At 36.2% G+C, this 20,109-nt stretch overlaps 1 protein-coding gene across 2 annotated transcripts in view; it reads left to right on the top strand.

Moving 5' to 3' along the window:
- The window catches only part of LOC105454815 (Down syndrome cell adhesion molecule-like protein Dscam2), a 120,462-nt gene extending 100,645 nt beyond the window's left edge, over positions 1–19,817 (top strand). The window contains exons 8-34 of one of the 2 annotated variants that reach the window (XM_011697704.1): positions 745–891; positions 1,069–1,209; positions 1,649–1,839; positions 2,737–2,977; positions 3,204–3,357; positions 3,432–3,583; positions 3,912–4,181; positions 6,217–6,362; positions 7,074–7,509; positions 8,417–8,710; positions 8,851–9,081; positions 9,156–9,311; positions 9,397–9,467; positions 10,452–10,695; positions 10,794–10,940; positions 11,050–11,211; positions 11,299–11,515; positions 11,592–11,680; positions 11,849–12,028; positions 12,162–12,350; positions 12,429–12,614; positions 12,766–13,213; positions 13,624–13,850; positions 13,938–14,106; positions 14,228–14,391; positions 15,126–15,237; positions 17,276–19,817. In XM_011697704.1, the coding sequence (XP_011696006.1) occupies positions 745–891; positions 1,069–1,209; positions 1,649–1,839; positions 2,737–2,977; positions 3,204–3,357; positions 3,432–3,583; positions 3,912–4,181; positions 6,217–6,362; positions 7,074–7,509; positions 8,417–8,710; positions 8,851–9,081; positions 9,156–9,311; positions 9,397–9,467; positions 10,452–10,695; positions 10,794–10,940; positions 11,050–11,211; positions 11,299–11,515; positions 11,592–11,680; positions 11,849–12,028; positions 12,162–12,350; positions 12,429–12,614; positions 12,766–13,213; positions 13,624–13,850; positions 13,938–14,106; positions 14,228–14,391; positions 15,126–15,232 (5,159 nt within the window). In that variant the 3' untranslated portion in view covers positions 15,233–15,237; positions 17,276–19,817. Of the gene's footprint in view, positions 1–744; positions 892–1,068; positions 1,210–1,648; positions 1,840–2,736; positions 2,978–3,203; positions 3,358–3,431; positions 3,584–3,911; positions 4,182–6,216; positions 6,363–7,073; positions 7,510–8,416; positions 8,711–8,850; positions 9,082–9,155; positions 9,312–9,396; positions 9,468–10,451; positions 10,696–10,793; positions 10,941–11,049; positions 11,212–11,298; positions 11,516–11,591; positions 11,681–11,848; positions 12,029–12,161; positions 12,351–12,428; positions 12,615–12,765; positions 13,214–13,623; positions 13,851–13,937; positions 14,107–14,227; positions 14,392–15,125; positions 15,238–15,921; positions 16,001–17,275 lie in introns of those variants that run through there. The other variant, XM_011697705.1, reaches the window with a different exon arrangement.
- The last annotated feature ends 292 nt before the right edge of the window (positions 19,818–20,109 follow it).

The following is a 20,109-nucleotide window of genomic DNA, read 5'->3' as shown; positions in this document are numbered from 1 at the left end:
TATATATATATATATATATACAAATCTATTTGAATAGAGAAGTAAAGTTTGTTACACAAAGTGTAACAAATCCACAAATTTTTTGTCACTCATAATATAGATTCTTAAACTCGTTAAAATTTAACAAACATAATTTTTTCATTTTTTATTTTATAGATAATATATTTAAATGATCATCATTTTAACCTTTATGCAGAACGAGAAAGCCAATATATTGATTCTGAAACATATTTTGAAGCAAAGACTTCAATGAATAATTATAATAAATTCAATTTAAGGACAAGCTGTTTAGAAAAAGAATTGAAAAAATTCTCCTTTTGTAAAAGTTAAATGTAGACCACATTAAAATTACTTATATAATTATATAATTACTATTTACAATTAATGAGTCGTGCTATTGGAATTAGAAAAAAACCAAACTTGTATTTTTTCAATGAAATAAAACACTTTTTTTTCTAATGTTTTTTTACATCTCTAGTTTTAATTAACTTTGAAGTTTTAGTTAACTTATAACTTTTTCGTTAATTGTATATTATGAAAATAGGCCATAATATGTTTATTAAAAAATACCGCGAGACAAATTTTCAATAAAATTTTTGGTACAGGAAAACTTGGTACTTGTTAGCTTACTAAAGAATCTGCAGCCGACGCAGAATGCGCGGGTATAGCACGCCCGAGACATGCTGTACCTACATTATTAAATCGACCGGTGTGTACATGTGGCCTGATATATTTTGTTCACAGGCGGAAGATTCGTAGTTACTTCGCAGGGTGATCTTCACATTAGGGCCGCCAGGCCGGAAGACGGCAGAGCGACGTATTCGTGTTTAACCCTGCACGCCCTGACCAGCGAACGAAGAAAAAGCGAGCCTGCCACCTTAACCGTCACGGGTAACCGCCAGTAACCGGATAAACCCCTTTTGCGAGATAAATATGAAATCAAGATCCGGATTAAAATTTAATTCACTTCCGCGGATTCCGCTGTATAATAGAGTGGCTGTGGGAGAGATTATTCCTTGCCACTCTCGCCCGTCTCCTTTAGATTCATTATCTCCGTTTTATTTGCAGAGCCAACCAGCTCCTCGCCGCCGCGATTGATGCAACGATCTGAAATCGCTATTTCCGCCGAAAGCGGCTCCGACGTTCACCTCACGTGCTCGGCGCAAGGAAGCCCGCCACCGCAATTTACCTGGTATCGCGATGTTAATGGTTGGTTTAATTAGGGGAATGTTTACCGAATAAGCTATGTTAACGGTAACGCCGAACAAACTACCAGCTGTGTTCAAACATCGATTTCTCGATAGTGTGGATACTGTATTACGTTTAAACAACGTTGTCGTGTAATGAATCGTTAAGAAGAAAGAAAAAAAGCGCTTAATAAATGTAACTCTTTAATAATACTTTATATTCATTTAATAATAATAATTTATATTCAGAGGCGCTATCGAACGTTAGTCGTAGAAGAATAAGGATTCTATTTTTTTTTTTCAATCAAAAAGGCTATAAGATATCGAGATTTTCTCTCTCGCTGTTCTGTGAAATACTATCGACATTCAACGCGAATCTAATCTAACGCTGAACGTATCACGCAAATAACTTTGCAGACATGATCGTTAGAGGACAGATACATCCGAGTGTCTTATTGCAGGTCACTCGATACCGGTGGAATCGTTCGGCCGTATCCAGCTTTGGGGTGACTTGATGCAAATTCGTCGCGTAGATGCGCAGGACGCAGGAAGATACGTTTGCCGGGCCAGCAATCAGCTTGGCGAGCAACGAGCGGAGACGCACTTGTCAGTCACATCAAAGCTAAACGCTCGGATTCAGCCGCGTGTGCAGGTACGAGTCTGATTTATGCGGACGGATAATTTCCCTCTTAAATGCATGCCATTTTATATTAGTTTTGACTAAAATAGCATAATAATACAAAAAGATAGGTAGAACTTTGTCACCCACACGGAAAGAACGATTTTGTTGAAAGACCTAAACATTTTGCTAAAAACAGATCTGAAAATAATTTTTTATTGAATCATCAAAATAATTTGTTGGAATGTTAAAACTGATAAGTATTGCTATAAAACGTTTTGATATTCTAGCAAACATTTTGACTTTCGCACAAAATAATTTTGACTATTGAACAAAAATTATTTTCAGATCTGGATTCATCAAAATTGTTCTTTCCGTGCACAAAAAGAATTTCTTTCAAAATTCAAGAATTAACAATATGATAGAAAGAGAAAACTTTTATATCTTGAAAAATTATTAAGTTTATGTCTATATGTATATATACATTGTTTAGTAAAAGTTATTTATTCCACTTACAGATCAAGATCATAGTAGTCTACTTTTATCATAGCGTAATGGAAAACTGGATTAAACTAAATATAATTGTGTTAACTATAATATTTATCATAATTACGTCTACGATAATTAACAATATATCTCTCTCTCTCTCTCACTCTTTCCGATATAAAATTAATATTTGATAAAACAATTGTTAAATAATGTATGTGTGTGATTAACCGCGCTATTAATACATTGCAAATATTAAATATAAACATATATCTATTAAATACATTATTAACTTAACAAAAGCTCTTCCCTCGAGGATATTAATCTTATTGCAGGCTAAGAAAGTGAACATTCATAAACATTAACTGAAAAATCGTACAGATGAACGCAAGTCGGTCCGACTGCGAGATATACAAATATAGATTCGCTTGTCGTAATTCGCAGGTCATTAATTCCGGCGAGACCGCCACGATGAACTGTACGGTCGAAGGATATCCGGTCGAGAGCGTTGAGTGGCTACATGACGGTGTGCCAGTATTGACCGCGCAGGACACGAGGATCAGATTGTTGGCTCCCTTGGTGCTCGTGATAGGCTCCGTTGGTCGCAGGGACAAAGGGATGTATCAGTGTTTGGTGAGGAGCGACAAGGAAAATGCTCAGGCCACCGCCGAACTCAAACTAGGAGGTCAGCGAAGCGCATCATTCGTTTTTAATAAATCCGTTATATCTTCATACTTTCATTTTGCCGTTTCTACCTATTCTAATCACATATATGTATACACACACTTGTACATGTATACCTTCTGCGTATATTAACTTTTTCTTGCTTTTTGTATGTAAATTTCTCTTCCGAAAGAACCGGGCTCCGCGTTCCCGTTTTAAAAACCGAATTTTTGAAAATAAATTTTTAGATACGGTACCGGAACTGCAGTACACGTTTATCGAGCAGGCGCTACGACCGGGCCCGCCGGTCTCCCTGCGATGTTCCGCTACCGGTTCACCGACGCCATCCTTTACGTGGCTACTCGACGGTGAACCACTGAGCCAGATAGCGACTGGGCACAGGTAGATCGTACCTATGTTCTGATGTATTGGTCGATTATGTCGCGCTATCTTCTAATCAGGAACTATACGCGTAGATACGCGATAGGCCAATACGTGGATCAATCCGGTGACGTGATCAGTCACTTAAACATTTCGTCAGCGGGAGCCGAGGATGGTGGCCTGTACGCTTGTGTGGCGTCCAACACTCTGGCAACTGTCGAGCACAAAGCTAGACTGAATATTTACGGTACGATATGCTGATAACAATTTTATTATTACGTGTAAATATAATACAATCATTGGAATGGAAAACTATTTTTAAATACGACAGCATTTCTCACAAATAAACTCGCGGCTAAATTTGTATTTCCATTATATCGACGTAATCAGATGCGCTAAACAGACTTCTATTAAAGTTATATCCGCAAACTATCGAGGATAGTACTATGTAGCATAGATCTACTTTAATCGGGATAGAGAAGGAAGAGAGTCTCGAGTGAGCTCGGAAATTGATTCAGCCTGTGAAAGCGAGTTCAAATCGGGGTAATTCTATAATGAAGAAACCATTTTTATAGGACCGCCGTACATCCGATCGATCGGCCCGGTTCGCGCCATCGCCGGTGTCGACATTACAATAGCGTGTCCTTACTCAGGATATCCGATCACATCGGTCGGATGGACCAGAGGTGGTGCCGAGTTGCCCTTTGACATCAGGCAGCGGGTCGACAGCGAGGGCCACCTTACAATCCTCACGGTAGACCCAAATGACGCCGGTACTTACACGTGTATAGTTCGGGCAAGTTCCGGGGAGACCGCCAATCGAGATATATTGCTGACTGTTAATAGTAAGTGAAAACAAAAAGTAGTCGGCGTGACAGGACAGTGTAGAACTAATTGGGTGGATATTAATAGATTCATATACCTCTGAGCACATTTCAAATATATTTTTAGTTTCTATTTAATAACAGTAAGGTATTTTTTGGTAGAAATATTGTAACATTTTTTTCTCGCTCGAATTTTAGTATGAAAGGATCAATGCCAGGAAAATATAAATTTGAAAAAGATTGCAATATGTATTATGGCGTTATATATTGTTACGTCTTATAGACCCCATGATTCCTTTCTTTCGCGCAATCGCCGATAGGACCATTCTTCAGCGGAAGAGAATAGAAACCGAGCGGAAGTACAGTTACTGATTAGCGGGGAAAGCAATAGTCCCTACGTTTTTTTTTGTTTTATATAAATCTAACTGAACCATGCAGACATTCTTAGTTAAAAAAAAAAACAATCACTGATACTCTAAAATTATTAATCAATAATTATTATTATTACAAACGCATGATATATTTTGAAGAATTGGAAGGCAATTGACTACCTATAATTGTATGGATTTGTTTTAAATAAACGGTGCCAATTGTAGTGAATCCCTAATTTCTAACCACAAAAAAATGTATCGAAAGTATTAAGACATTTATCGGAGCAATTAGCGATAAATTATTAGCCCAAATATAAGAAAATCTTATTATTTTCCTAATAAATCATTTTTTGTTTTATTCGTGTTACAGCACTTTTTACCAATTGTTTCCCCCTCCTATAGTAGAGATATAGAAATTTTTTGACTGATTCTTTCCCCATCGTGCATAGATATATAATTATTTATTTCTTAATGGTATTAGAATATCCAATTAAAGTCTATTGAAAGATTAAAATGTCCAGGATTGGATAAGTTAATATTTTTTAAAATTAAGTTAAATTAAACAGTTAGTCTTAAGAATTTAACTTAGTTAAGCTATAAGTTAATTCACAATAAGATTCACAATAATTAAATTAAAAGTTAAATTAATAAAAAAGTTAAAAATTATTAAATTAAAAGTTGTTAAAATTTTTTTTATTTCATAATTTCAAAGTTTCTAAATAAAGTGTATATTTGTTATACTTATTTCTATCGAAATGCAGAAAGAAAAACGATTTCGAGGGACTTTTTCCAACATTAGAAAGTCCACGAAGGTCCAGCGATTCCTTCCCGTGGTCAGACTATATTTATTATATTATATTAACTTGCCTCAATATGCGTTTTCAAATTCGAGTTTCAAGATATCAACGCAAATGTGTATTTTTTCTTGGGTTTACATAAGAAGTACTAAAAATGTAAATTTTAAGGAAGTTAAACCAAAAGTTAATAGTTACCGATCAAATATAATTAAATTAAGTTAAAAGTTAAGAGTCTAAAACGTAACTAAATTAAGTTAAAATTATTTAACTTTTTAATTTAATTTTTATCTTTTTAACTAGGCACTACCCAACCCTGGAATTCTCTGAACAAGATTCTAATTGGTGTCCTTCGTACAAATGTAACGTTGAACACGCGTACATTTATTCACTTCATATTATACATATTATTATTTAGCTTCTAAAATTTTTGAAGAAATTAGGATTTATATATTAAATTATATATTATATATAATATAATTTATTATATATAACATTATATATAATAATAATTTTTCTCTTTATTTAAGGAAATCTCGTTTTCAATTCTCTGTCATCCAAAATCGCATACAAAGTTCACTTTCAAATAATAAAAATCAAGTTTTTTTATTTAAAATAAAGTACTTACTGATGAGTGCACTCACAGAAAATGTTATCGTATCCTTTCAGAACATTGAGTTACATCTAAAAACTTGTAAGATACTTAACTTGTTCGATTCATGCCACGCATTTCAGAGCGTTGACCTGCAAAAGGATATCTGTGTGAGGATGTCCTTTCATGCTTCACTTCACTTTACCATATCTCCCAAAACAAAAAGGAATCTTGGGGTTTGGACGTATCAGTATAATATAGCAACATGTAACTCTCTTCCGTTTGTGCGTACTTTGCAGGTCCTCCAGTAATGAGTCCCTTCAACTTTCCCGCAAATTCGCAAGAAGGCAGTCGTGCTCAAGTGACCTGTAGCGTAACGTCGGGCGATCTTCCAATCTACATTTCCTGGTTGAAAGACGGCGAGCCACTGCCTTCTTCCCTTCGCGTAAGCATTATCTCTCACTTCACAGAGTTCAGCTCTATACGAAGAATATTCAATCATTTCTACGCTCTTTAATTTCTGTATCTTCAACGACAAAAGATAAAAATGCAAAGCAAACATACGAGTACCACATATTTTATGTGCATAAATTAAAATTAAATTATCATTACGTAGTTTTAAATTAAATGATCTATAAATCTAAAATTTTCAATCTTTTTATATTTTTCTTCAAAAAAGTTTCTCCTCTTGAAAACAAAAACATGTATTTTCTAGAAATAAAAACTCCTGTGAAAGATATTCAGCCTTTGTGAATAATGTTCTTCAAACAAATGGAAATTTAGTAAGAGGAAATTTTTAAAACAGCATAAATTATATATGAGAAAACAGAGATTTTATACAGCCTTACAATATACAGAGGAGAATATCTTTTATTTGTCAAGTTTTCTTCTCTCTGATCTCTCTCTCTCTCTCTCTCTCTCTCTCTCTCTCTCTCTCTCTTTCGAAAATTATTCCAGGTAGCACAAAGTCCAAAATCATCATAAGACTTTATGATGACTTTAAGAGATATATAAAAAACATCTTATGTCCCAATTTCGGACTTTGCGTTGCCTGGGATGTATCTTTTCTACTTCTCTAAATAAAAATAGTGCAAAATATCTCTTTATGTCCCATATAAATCATACTTTCTCTTATCATCGTTTTTTGGTCGTGTAGATCGAAGAGCGAGGCGCCGAGTTTTTCAGCCTCCTCGTCTTCAAGGAGCTGTCGTCGCGGCACAGCGGCAAATACACCTGCGTGGCTACGAATAGCGCCGCGAAGGTCAACCACACGGCCGAACTTTTGGTAAAAGTACCGCCCCAATGGATATTCGAACCGCTAGACGTGGCGACGCTTTTGGGCAATCCGTTAAATGTCCATTGCGAGGCCAAAGGTTTTCCACCGCCGCGTATCACGTGGCTACGTGCCAGGGGCAGAACGTCCAACGACTATCAGCCGCTGGTCGATGGTTCCGATGGTAGACTCACGATATTGCCTAATGGGTCTTTGTGGACGGCTTCCGCCGGTCCGCAGGATGAGGGTTACTATCTTTGTCGGGCTAACAATGGCATCGGATCCGGACTAAGCAAAGTGATATACGTGTCGGTGCATGGTAAGAATACGGCTAGTATTCAAATTAGGTATAATAGATCAATTAACGATAAGGATAAAACGCAAAATCTGAAAATTTAAGTGCAGTGCAAGAAAATCCAATAAAGATGTCTATCGACGCTTCATGAATGTGTATATTTTTTTAAACATAATTAAATAAAAAGAACCAATATAATTTTTGATAATAAAAAAAGCGCGTTTCTGCAACTTTCTTAATAATTAAAATCTCCAAGGATTAATTAGTTTATTTTTATCGAGTAATTTCATTTTAGATAATGATATTATAGAAAATTACAATATTACAGTTTTATTACTATTATATAAACAAGCATGAAATCAAAACTTATAATTTAAAATTATTAAAATTAGAAACACATTTACAGCTCGTGTTTTTAACAAACAAATAAGTAATTTAGACTCGGCCGAGGAACGAGCAAGGTGTGACGTGACATGAAATCACTAAGACACAATATAAAAATTTTAGAAAATTTAATGTCAAAACGTTTCGACTACACGGAGTCTTCCTCAGTTAATATAAATTGATATATAAATAAATTAATAAAAACCATCAATAATTTAAACATTTAAATAAATTATTAAAAATTCATAGAATTAATATAATATTGACTAATTGTAAGTCAATCCATGGAATATTAATTAAGTTGATTCTATGGATTTTTAATAATTTATTTAAATATTTAAATTATTGATGGTTTTTATTAATTTATTTATAACCAATTTATATCAACTGAGGAAGACTCCGTGTAGTCGAAACGTTTTGATATTAAATTTTCTAAAACTTTTATATTGTGTCTTAGTGATTTCATGTCATGTCACATCTTGCTCGTTCCTTGGTCGAGTCTAAATTACTTTTTTTAATTATTTGTTTATAATTTGTATCTTTGCAGAACCGGCGAGATTCGAGTTTCAGAGTAAAAATGTAACAATTCGCCGTGGAGAATCCGTGACTATTGATTGTACTGTGATCGGCGATAATCCTATAGAGGTTCAATGGATGCACAACAGCGATCGATTGGATATGAGCAATCATAGACTAAGCATCGGTCAAATAAAGACTGACAACGGCCTGAAATCCCAATTATCTATCGCAAACAGCGATCGTCAAGATTCCGGAGTCTATAGATGTACCGCTGATAACGCTTACGGAAGAAGCGAGCATCTGATTTATTTAGCAGTCCAAGGTATAAAGTACACATTTCTATCATTGAACTTTTTAATTTCGCGCAGATCTGCTAAGCTAAGTTAATTTTGATTAATACCTGCGTCCTCGAATCGACGTGTGACTCAAGGACGCGTCTAAATCCCCGTTTGTATTTTACAGAGAGGCCGGATCCTCCAGCCGGACTCGAAGTAATAGAGATCGGTTCCCGATCGATACGGTTATTATGGAAGCGAGCCTTCGACGGAAACAGCCCTATAAGAAATTACGTGATACAATACCGCTCGCTGAGCCACGGTATGACCGATGATTGGAATCCCGTTAAAACGCACAATGTCACGTACACGCCAGGAAGCTCCAATAGCGGTAATTCTATACATCCGACTCAAAACGGTATGTCCATATGCTCCGATCGATATCGCGCGGCTCTATTCGTCCTCCCTTCTCGTAACTTGTATCAATTCTAGGCTTATCTCCTTTCGAAACCACCGGCGATGACCAAGAGGTAGCTCTGGTCGGTGGTCTTCATCCGGCGGTCACCTACACCTTCAGGATATTCGCTATAAACTCCATCGACGCGAGCGGACCCACGGAATCTGTCGTAGCGAAGACTCAGGAGGAAGGTAAATCGCCTTGATCGTATGACAATGTGATCGTATAACGCGTATCAAGCTTTGCTGTATTGTATAACATTGTTATCTGTAATAGCACCTACCGAACCGCCGCAAAACATCAAAGTGCAGTCCGCCGGGCCTGGAGAGCTTATGGTTAGTTGGCAAGTAAGTAACGCCGATTTAGAAACTTTAGCATTAATATTCTTAAACTAAATTATATATCTATCACTCTAAGGTTTTAAATGTAAACCAAGTTCCCTTTTTTGGCTGTAAAATCGCTAAAGTGAATAAATATTCTATATCTATCACTCAGGGAAATGTTTCGCTGTTCCAGCTAGAATTCTAAATGTTAACTTAAATTATATCGCTGTTTTTTGTATCTGCTAAAAAATTGTTTGTCATACGTAGAATTTATAGCAGCAATATTCTAAGAATATATGCAAGAAAATATAGATCTCATAATCAAATATGATTGGAGTCTGGACTAATTAAATGTCATAGAGAAATTTTTTTGCTCAATTTGACAAATAGTTCAGATATAATTTCTGTCTCTGTTATCTATATTGATTAAATACAAAACATATGTGGTATCTGTACAGTGTTTACTAATCACTTATCCGTTTTAGCTAATTTTTCGAACATAAATAATTCTTGCTATAATTGCAAGATTACTTTTTTCAGTGTACACGCACAAAGAAAGGATTGGCCAATACGCAGCTAAAATATAGCCGTGGCAGCTAATATGTGTCTTTAAAATAGGGACAGCTAATATCGTTACTGCTAAATTTATTATTTGTTAAAATTTAGACGCTACAGCAAAAAATATTTGCTGCTAAAATCAAATGACGTTTAGCTAATTCTATTGAGGCAATTCTATTATCTGGCAAAACTTTTAAATTTTTTGGCAAAATCATTCTTTTTGAAAGCCCACTTTCTCAGCTACTTCTGTTAAAGTTTTTATTTTACCTAATAAAATTGTATCTCGCAACAAGTATATTTTATCTTTAATAGATAATTTTTAGCAATGACAGCAAAGTTCGAACTTCTATGATATTTAGCTGATAATGCCAAGTCATTTTTTTGCGTGTATATGTAAAAAGTTGAAAAGGAATTTTAAAATACGACATTTATTTATTTATTTATTTTTAGCCACCTCCAAAAGAATCGTGCAACGGGGATTTGCTGGGATACATAGTGACGTGGTCAGAACATTCGTCATCGACTTCGGGTGTCAATCAAAGTAAAAGCTTAACCGTAAATGGTTGGGCGACGACGAAGGTGCAGCTAACTGGTTTGAGAAAATTTACCAAATACGACATTTCGATCAGAGCCTTCAACAGCATAGCCAGTGGACCAGCTAGCGCTCCCATCGTGGGTACTACTCAAGAAGGAGGTATAATAAGAACGAGAATTAATCGTATCTGTATACGAACGAAGCAACAATAATAAGATGTTTATATATAAATCTCCATTCGCACCTTGCTTTCGCAGTACCGGAAACGCCACCGACTCAAGTGACATGTGTCCCACTGTCTTCCCAAAGCGTCAAAGTATCTTGGAGTGCGCCTCCACCTCACCAGCACGGCGGAATTATTCAAGGATATAAAGTCTATTACAGGCCGGTTCCTACTGACAACAGTGAGTCACTCGCTTTTAGAACATTGATGAACAGAAGAAATGTTTGCAAGAGATTGATCTTATAAGGCAATTTGTTAAATATTGAATTAATTTTTTTTTCTTATCACAGTGGATATATCGACGGTTGGCGAAGTTAAAAGAACTTCCAGCATGGACACCTACTTGCACACGTTGTACAAGTACACGAATTATTCCATCAAGGTATTAGCTTACACGGGCGCGGGTGACGGAGCGTTGAGTCCACCGATCTTCTGCATGACTGAAGAGGACGGTAAGATGTTTAATTCAATTTTGATGGATAAGAAAGACTGTTAAGCTCTCAAATTATAAAATAAACAATCCGACATTTCCTTTGCAGTTCCAGGTCCGCCCGCTGGTATTAAAGCATTAGCCCTTACGGCTGAAAGTATATTGGTTTCCTGGTTGCCACCGTTGCAACCTAACGGAAATGTCTCGAAATACACTGTGTACAGCAGAGAAACTGGCTCCAAAAGTCACAACGCCCACACGATGCTCGAACCGCCATCGTCGCCTACGGATACCCTTACGATGGAATTACGAGATCTAGTGGAAAGGTATTACATCGTGCTACAGTAATCATGTAATTTTCTTACAAATCGCTTTCTACGAATCGATTTCTAATCCCTTTAGGCAATTGTACGAGTTCTGGGTGTCGGCAACGACCGGTCTCGGAGAAGGCGAACGAACCACCATAGTTACGCAAACAACGAATACCAGAGGTGCTTGTGAATAACATATCGGAAAATCTGAATGCAAGATTTCAGTATTTAGAATTTTAATTTAATTATTGCATATGATAGACTTTGTCAAATACGATTGACTTATACTTGTATTCTCGTTAAACTTGTCCGTCGTATAATCATAAGAGTATAAAATTTATTCCGTAGCTCCCGCTAGAGTGGCGTCGTTCTCGCAAGTATTAAGAAGAGCTGTAAAATCATCGGTCACGCTGTCGTGTTTAGTGGTTGGAAATCCTACGCCACGACCTATCTGGACATACAAAAACAATCAAATCAGCACAGGCAGACATTACGAGCTTACACACGACGGGCATCTTAATATACGCGGTAGGTGTTATATATTACTTTTTTAATTTATTTATCCCGCTACTCGCGGAATCACTATATCTAGTCTAGACAAGTGTAAAATTAATATTTATAAATTATTATTATTATGGTAATGTTTCTGATCATCTTTTAGGATTGGAGCAATCAGTCGCAGGAAATTACACTTGTTCAGCTAGTAATTTATTCGGCGACGACTCCATCACGTATTCGTTAGTCGTAGTGATGCCGCCCAGAGCACCGTCGTTAGAATTGCAATATACAACAACAAACAGTATCAGATTCCGTTGGAACCATCCTGACAACGGCGGTGCCACGATACAAGGTATCAAAAAAAGCAAAGCATGGCATGTCACGTATGTAGATTTTAGTAAACTACTCTTTTCTTTTCTTTTTTATTTAGGATACGTGTTAAGCTACAAGAGGGATCAGGGCGGATGGGAAGAAATTGCCTTGTCTCCTGAGCAGACGGAATTCGTGCTCTCTGGATTAAAATGTGGTTCTTCCTACTTAGCGCATTTAACAGCACATAATCGTGTCGATACCGGCGATCCGAGTCCACTAATCAGCGCAACAACGAAGGGCACTGGTAAATAAGATATTCTGAGATGAGAAATTAAAATAAGCCATAAGATCTGATCGATTTGACTTAGAATCGAATTCAAGTGTTGATTAACTATACAAACTTTCTTCCTTGAAACAACAATTATTAAGCTTCCCTCTATCTTTTCCAATTCTAGCGCCTCTATTGCCTAAAGAGAGAGATATTATTTCGGCAAACGGCACGTCGGTGAAGTTGAATTTATTATCTTGGCCTAACGGAGGCTGTTCCATTCAATATTACACCGTCGAGTATCGGAGACGAATCAATACGGAACCGTGGATTTTGGTGGCCAGTAGGGCAACCGATAACGTCGTAATTCGTGATTTAAAAACGGCATCGTGGTACAGTTTGCGTTTAACGGCTCACAACGACGCTGGCTCGACTCAGACCCAAATGGAGTTTGCCACGACCACGTTAAGCGGAGTCAGTATCGGTCCGCCCAACGACTTGATAATGGAGGACGAGATCAAGAAGACCGTGCCTAATCACAAAGTTCTATATGTCATCGTACCGCTCATCTGTGCAATCATTTTAATTGTTTCCGCGGTTATCCTGGGATATGTCATGCTTAAACGTAGCGGCAGGTAAAGCGAAATACTTCCTTTCGAAACTCTATTTCTACAACTTTATTTATTTCCCTGGTGATTTTTTTTAGAATGCTTCGTATAATTTTTTTAGAATTTTCCAAAATTTTTGTATAATTTTATAACTTTTTAAAAATTTCTCAGACTTTTCAATGTACGAATTGGAACACTTTTCAGAAATGCTGAGAAAATCACATCTTTTCTAGAATTTTTTATATACGGGAATTCTGAAATATACTCAGATTTCTCATTCTATAATTTTTAAAAAACTTACAAAATCTGAAGAAATTTAAGATATTTTTCAAAAACTTTATAAATTTAAAATATGAAAATTTTTTCACCAGGATTATTACTCGGTCACAGTTAGATTCTTCTTAATTAATTGCTCTTTCAACGTTATTTTTCGACAGAGCGAACTATTTAGGCGAGATATTACCAGGCCAACAGCAGCAACAGCAAGCTGGATTAGGGATAGTTCAACAACAACAGCATCAGCAACAGCATCATCACTTGTCCAGTTGTATGTCGACCGTACAACTCAAATCGACGGCTGAACGAGATAACAGACGTAATCATCAGGTGTACACTAGCTCGCCCGTGAAACAAGAAAATCACAAGTCCGCCGATCACGGATCTGGTATGTGTGTTCGCGGGACAATGACTCGTGCAATTATTCGTGCGTAACGTAAACGCAGCTTCACGTGTGCTCTGTCACTCCTCGCAGAAATGTACGAGATAAGTCCGTACGCCACGTTTAGCGTTCCCGGAAGAGAGAATCGTTCGGTCACAACTGCGACGCTCGATTACACGATGCAGTTCAAGACGTTTGGTCACTTGGAGAACGAGGACATCAATACGATCGATTACGAGAGATCCAGCGTGGAGTTTGAAAGGTAACTGGCTTCCTCCGTCGCTTCTTAAACTCTTGGCTCTTCGTGAAACCGTTCCATTTCCCGTTTGCGCCTTCGTTTTCCTCCTCTTCTCTTCCTCTTTCTGGTGTTCTTTGACGCGCAGGTCGAAAACACCAAGGTGGCACAAGCAACGCTACTTTCCGAGCATCGCGGAAGCCGAGAGCAAGCTGCGATCGAGTCGACAAGGCTCCGGGAGCGACACGTCCGGAAGCCCTTGCGGCGAATGCGCCGGGCCTAGCTATAGAGTGCCAGTAAAGCCTTGTAGAGGTACAATTTATGTATTCTTACTCTCACAATTTTATTGCCAGGGTTGGATAGTGCCTAGTTAAAATGATAAAAGTTAAATTAAAAAGTTAAATAATTTTAACTAAACTTGTTAGTTACATTTATGACTCTTAACTTTTAACATAATTTAGTTACATTTTATCGGTAACTATTAACTTTCGAACCAAATTTCTTGAAGTTACATATTTAGGACTTCTTGTAAATCCAAAATAAAATACATATCTGCATTGACGTCTTCAAACTCAAATTTGAGAACACATCAAGGCAATTGTTATGATATAATAAATATGGTCTGGCCGCGGTAAGGAATCACTGTTCGCGGAACAGTTACTTCTATGCATCAAATCATGTTGAAAGAAGTCCTTCGAAATCAATCCTTTTTCCGTGGCTCGACAGAAATAAGTATAACAAATATACACTTTATTTAGAAACTCTAAAATGATGAAATGAAAAAAATTTAACATTTAACTTTTTAATTACTTTTTTTATTAACTTAACTTTTAATTCAATTAATTTTATTGTAGACTAATTCGTATCTCAACCAAGTTAAATCTTTAAGACTGTTAACTTTAACTTAACTTAGTTAAAACAAAAATTAATTTATCCAACCCTGTTTATGCGGATAAAAGAAATCTCGAAAATAATTGTCAAACAAATCGACTGTGTACGCGAATAAACCCGCACATAATCCTGTATAACGACGTGATTCTTTACAGATGTATTTTCGCGAGGCGTCGAATCGAGTACGGAATCTAACAACGAAGGCTCACCCTCACTCGCGAGACGACGAAGCCGACAGCCGAGCCGGTCTACTCGCAGGTAGCCAAGGTTTGTTTGTTTCCACATAGCACTCAGTCTTGACTATTCGATATCGGCCTCTCATCGTTTTCACATCGACGCAAAAATGAAGCGCAACGACACGAATCATTTAACAGTTAGAATTTTTTTAAGAACATGACAAACATTTATTTTATAATTATACTGAGAGTGACATGTACTCTGAAAATACATGTTTTGATTGTGTATGTTTTATAATACCTAATGTATGATACATTGAATGTTCACATCATTGCGCTTCATTCTGGAGCCTCATATTTTATACGATAAAGGATACCAAACATTTAAGAATTGCTTCTAACAATCGCTGTTATACATAAGAAAATAATCGCATTTTCTAGAAAAAAAACGTAACTAATTGTAAGCCTTCACAAGCTCGACGAAATAATTATCCTTACACGTATAAAAGATGTGTTGTGTGTGTGTGTGTTATATGTACAACCTTACCCTATACCTATATATTTAAATAACGTCAAAGATATTGTTGATGATGATTAATTTGTTGTAATCATCAATGTAAAATATTACTTTACGAATAAGAGATTTGATTACGAAACGGATTGTGAATTAGAGCTGCGTTTCATCAGTTTCTTAATTCAGGTGACGGTGTCACCAAGCTTTAAAGAAAGGTTCTTCTTCTGACTCGACAAATGTATCCACTGATCTGTTTGACAGTTCGGTGGAGGATATGACACTATTGCCGCCAAGCGGGTTCAGTGACAGCCGCGAATTGAGCGACGTGGAGTGCGACCGTGATCGTGATCGCGAACGCGATCGCGAATGGCAAGGTTTATCAGCCGGGACCCGTCACGGCGGCAGTTTGGGCAGACTTCCGATCGAGGCCGTCGAATCTATGCTCGCTAGGTATCGGCACGAGTCCTAGTCTCCGTAAACAGGCATGCCGAGTGTACCAAGCAGCTGAGACCCCGATCTAGTCCCCGGAAATTTATTTGTTTGTATATAGGATGTCTTGACGATTGTTGCTATACGGTAGAATCTGACGAAGAAAAATTGTTTAAACACTGACATTTTTCATATAATATCAATAGTATAATATTTTTTCATATATTATAATAATCAGGATTGCCACAAAAAATGAATTTTGAAATTCCCTGACTTTTCCATGATTTCCAGACACTGTGGAAAATTTTCCATGATCAGTATCAAATATATAATTCTAAATTTTTATGTTTAGAAGATACGAGAAAGGGAAATTATAAGAAAGGTAACTTATATTATTAGAAGCAACATAAATTTAGAAGTTTAATAACATAATATAATTCCAAATGCAAATTTAGGCCAATAAATTATTATTAACATCACTTTATTGCTTTGACTGATATCATGCATTAAGTTACAGAAAAAAATTCCTTTGATATAACTGAATTTTCCGTTGCTTGGGGACCAGACAAAAACTCAGTAAAAGTAAAAAGATTCCTATAGACATTTCTTTAATATTGCTAAATATTCTGAATATTTAGCGAGAAGACAGAGAGAAGTCCTGAACAAAATCGTAATTTTAAAAAATGTGTTCGATTTTTATACAAAATCATTTCATTCTATTATTGTCTATAGTTTAATTCTGAAAAAGAATTTTCAAATAAAAAGCAGTATGTACATACAAAAACATTGTACAGAAATTATTGAGTTTTGTCAATAAAACAAATGATCCCTTTAAGGAAATTGTGAGCAAAGTTAAAATTCCTCTTTTATATCTTTCCCCGACCAATTTAAACTTCCCTGACTTTTCCAGGTTTTCCCGGTTTTCAAGGTCTGTGGCAACCCTGATAATAGTACATTAAGTAGATTATAATTTAATAAAGCCTTTGCTTATCGAGGTAATTAATATCAAATATTCAAGACGAGGTATAAAACATTCTTTAAATCAATTTTAAATATTGACTTGTTTGCGGGAAATTACTATATAATGTAATCGTCTTCGGAATATGAGATAAGAATTAATGATAGAGAGAGAGAGATAATGAATCAAATTAAATATTTTCAAGGACATATGTATTATCTGTTACAGATACCAGCAAAGGAAGGAGCAAGAAAGACAAGAATTCACTATACATGTATGATCGAGATTCGCTGGTTCGACTTGGTATCTTCACCGGACGATTTAACGTTATTTAGAAAGAGATGTCAAACCATCTCTTCTCAAAACCATCCGTCGCCCCGTTGAACAAAAATTTTAATGTGAAGGACAATTTAATTTTGAATGGAAATAGACGAGTGGTAAAAGAGAGATTCTCTCAGGTCCATTTGTGTCAAAGAGGCGTCTCGATATAACTGATCTGCGTTGCACCAAATACTGCCGTTATTATATACAAAACATGGCCTTCGTATATTATCCTGTATGTGCCACGTACGATATATATACATATAAACGCCGAATTTCGAGAAAAAAAAAACACCAAATCCCGTCGGCAATATACACACAATTAAGCAATCAAGAAGTAACGGAAACATTCGATGATTAACTGTAACGGTTTTTGATAGCATTTATTCTTTCTATCACCGAATTACGATTTACAATTACATTGTCTCACCGTACGAAACGTGATTACGATAAAAAAAAAAGTCTGATTGACCGATCCATTATTTTCGCGACGACCAATTACTGATATATATACAGGGTGAACGCCAACTTCCATACGAGTACCTCCGCTTCACTAGTGCGATCTATTTATTACCGAGCTGTTCTATGTATGACTGTAGAAATGACCGTCTATTCGCGGTAATGAATATTGCGTTTTAAAAGATTTAAAAAACGCTGCAACGGCCGCAGTGTTACACGTTATCCCCTTCTCCCCCCGTAAGAAATAGGTCAATTAATTCGAAACTAATGATAGGCATTTATTCGAAATAAAATTGAATTCGTAATTTTGGCAGTCAAAAATTGATTCTCAAATTCCTATCTCAATTTGAAATATTCGAAAGTGCTCCGATTCGACTCCATTTCACGCAATTCAACTACAAAACCGGCTCTCCATTGCATAAACGATTTTTCGAATAATGCCAACTTGATTAGAAATCGTATAGTATTAAGAACGTCACATAAAGAAAAAAAAAACGAAGACTTTATTGGGAAGATAAAGAGGGCTTACGCGTGCTCCTTTCTCTAATTCTAATTGAACGTAATTGTGCGCTATAACAGATAGTATTTACGAATCGATTATCCGAATAAGAAGCGGCTAGCGCCTTAACTATGTAAATAACTGCTCGTTGAGAAACGACACTTATCGATGTGATCGTAACATACGCTAACGATTATGAAATACCACGTGCACAGAGAGTAGTGTGTCCGCAACAGACAAGATCGAGAATCGTATAGCATATAGAGCGATCGAGAAAACTGTAGGCTTCTCGCCGGAGATTCGGTTTCCTTTCGCAGATCTCTCCCGTAACGTGAGACTGATCGTTAACCGAGTACGCTTACATTGATTTCTGCCACGAAGAGTATAAAGGCCGGTCTACATAAGTCGCAACACGCAAAACGCAATTCGCAAACGCAGAGAGAAAAAAAAAGAAAGAAACATAAAAAAAAAGAAAGAAAGAGAGAAACGTCATCTTGCGTTCGCGTTTGCGAATTGCGTTTTGCGTGTTGCGATTTATGTAGACCGGCCTTAAACTGGTTAATCGTCCCAATCGAGCGACACTTCCGATCACGCCAAAATAAAAAAGCAAACGGAACCAGGCGACGCGCAACGTTCTTCTTTTCCCCTTTACTTTTAATAAAATTAAGAGAGACAAAGACTTGCTTAGAATTATTCTTGCGGTTGTTTTTAAGACAGTTGGGACTAAGTCTTGTAGGAATCTCAAGAAAATTCATGACGTATGTCTCTTGTTACTTTATAACGAGTTATTGCGTAGACGTAATTATGTATATAAACGAGATCAGATGATCAGATGAGATAATTTTTCGAGATTTGCGCGTTCGAAATTCGCGCTCATCTCGGAGAATTAAAGAGTTTACGCGAAGTATATCGCAATTCGATATCATATAACGTCATTCTACGAAAGATGGATGAATTGAGGAGAAAGTGTTATACATTCTATAATATCGGATTCTCAGTTTATAATTTATATATTTAAATATTGATATAATTTAAACATCGTCATCAATCTTCTCAACGATTCATCTGCCTTCGACAGAATGAGAGATGTTGGAGTAGTTAGAACAAGCACGAGGTGAAATAATATTGCAGGAGGAGAGCATGCGTGTATCATTTTATTGCAAATTTAATCGCAATCGCAATCGCAAAACTGTCGGTTAAACAAATGCGATACAAACCATTTTGGAGAGAATAAATGTTAATGTGTTAATCCATCGCGCAGATAGAATTGCGAAAAATCAAGACTGTCCGATTAATTAAAGCAAATATGGAACAACACAGAAATTATACATATATACGACGAAAAAAGCTTAGCTAAAGAAAGACCGTTTTGACAACTTCGACGATTCTAAGATTTGTATACGTCAAAGGAACGATCTACCAAGAAATATGTATACACTTACGAAGAAAAAGAAAATAAAAAGAGCAAATTATGATGCGGTAGAACTGCAATACATGGCTGCTTTCTTAAAACCGATAAGAGATTACATCTTTTTGAGGAACATCCTTTAGTATCGTTATTTTACATTTATCACTTCTTTCCCGCAATAGCAAAATCTGTCTGCGAAAATAGATTGTAAAGTGTCTGTTACAATTTTGTGTCGGCAGAAATATAACAAAATTTATTAACAAAATTTGATGACAGAAATTGAAAAGAATCTAGCTTTTGTAACCATTTTATGTTTCGCTTTTCTCTATCTCTTTAATGGCTTTAATTTCTTAGTATCAAAATCATCAATGTAAG

This window comes from Wasmannia auropunctata, unplaced genomic scaffold (assembly GCF_000956235.1).
Source record: "Wasmannia auropunctata unplaced genomic scaffold, wasmannia.A_1.0 LD335974.1, whole genome shotgun sequence".
NCBI classification, from domain to species: Eukaryota; Metazoa; Arthropoda; class Insecta; order Hymenoptera; family Formicidae; genus Wasmannia; species Wasmannia auropunctata.
The sequence above is the reverse complement of the archived record's forward strand: the minus strand, read 5'-3'. Positions and strand labels throughout refer to the sequence as shown.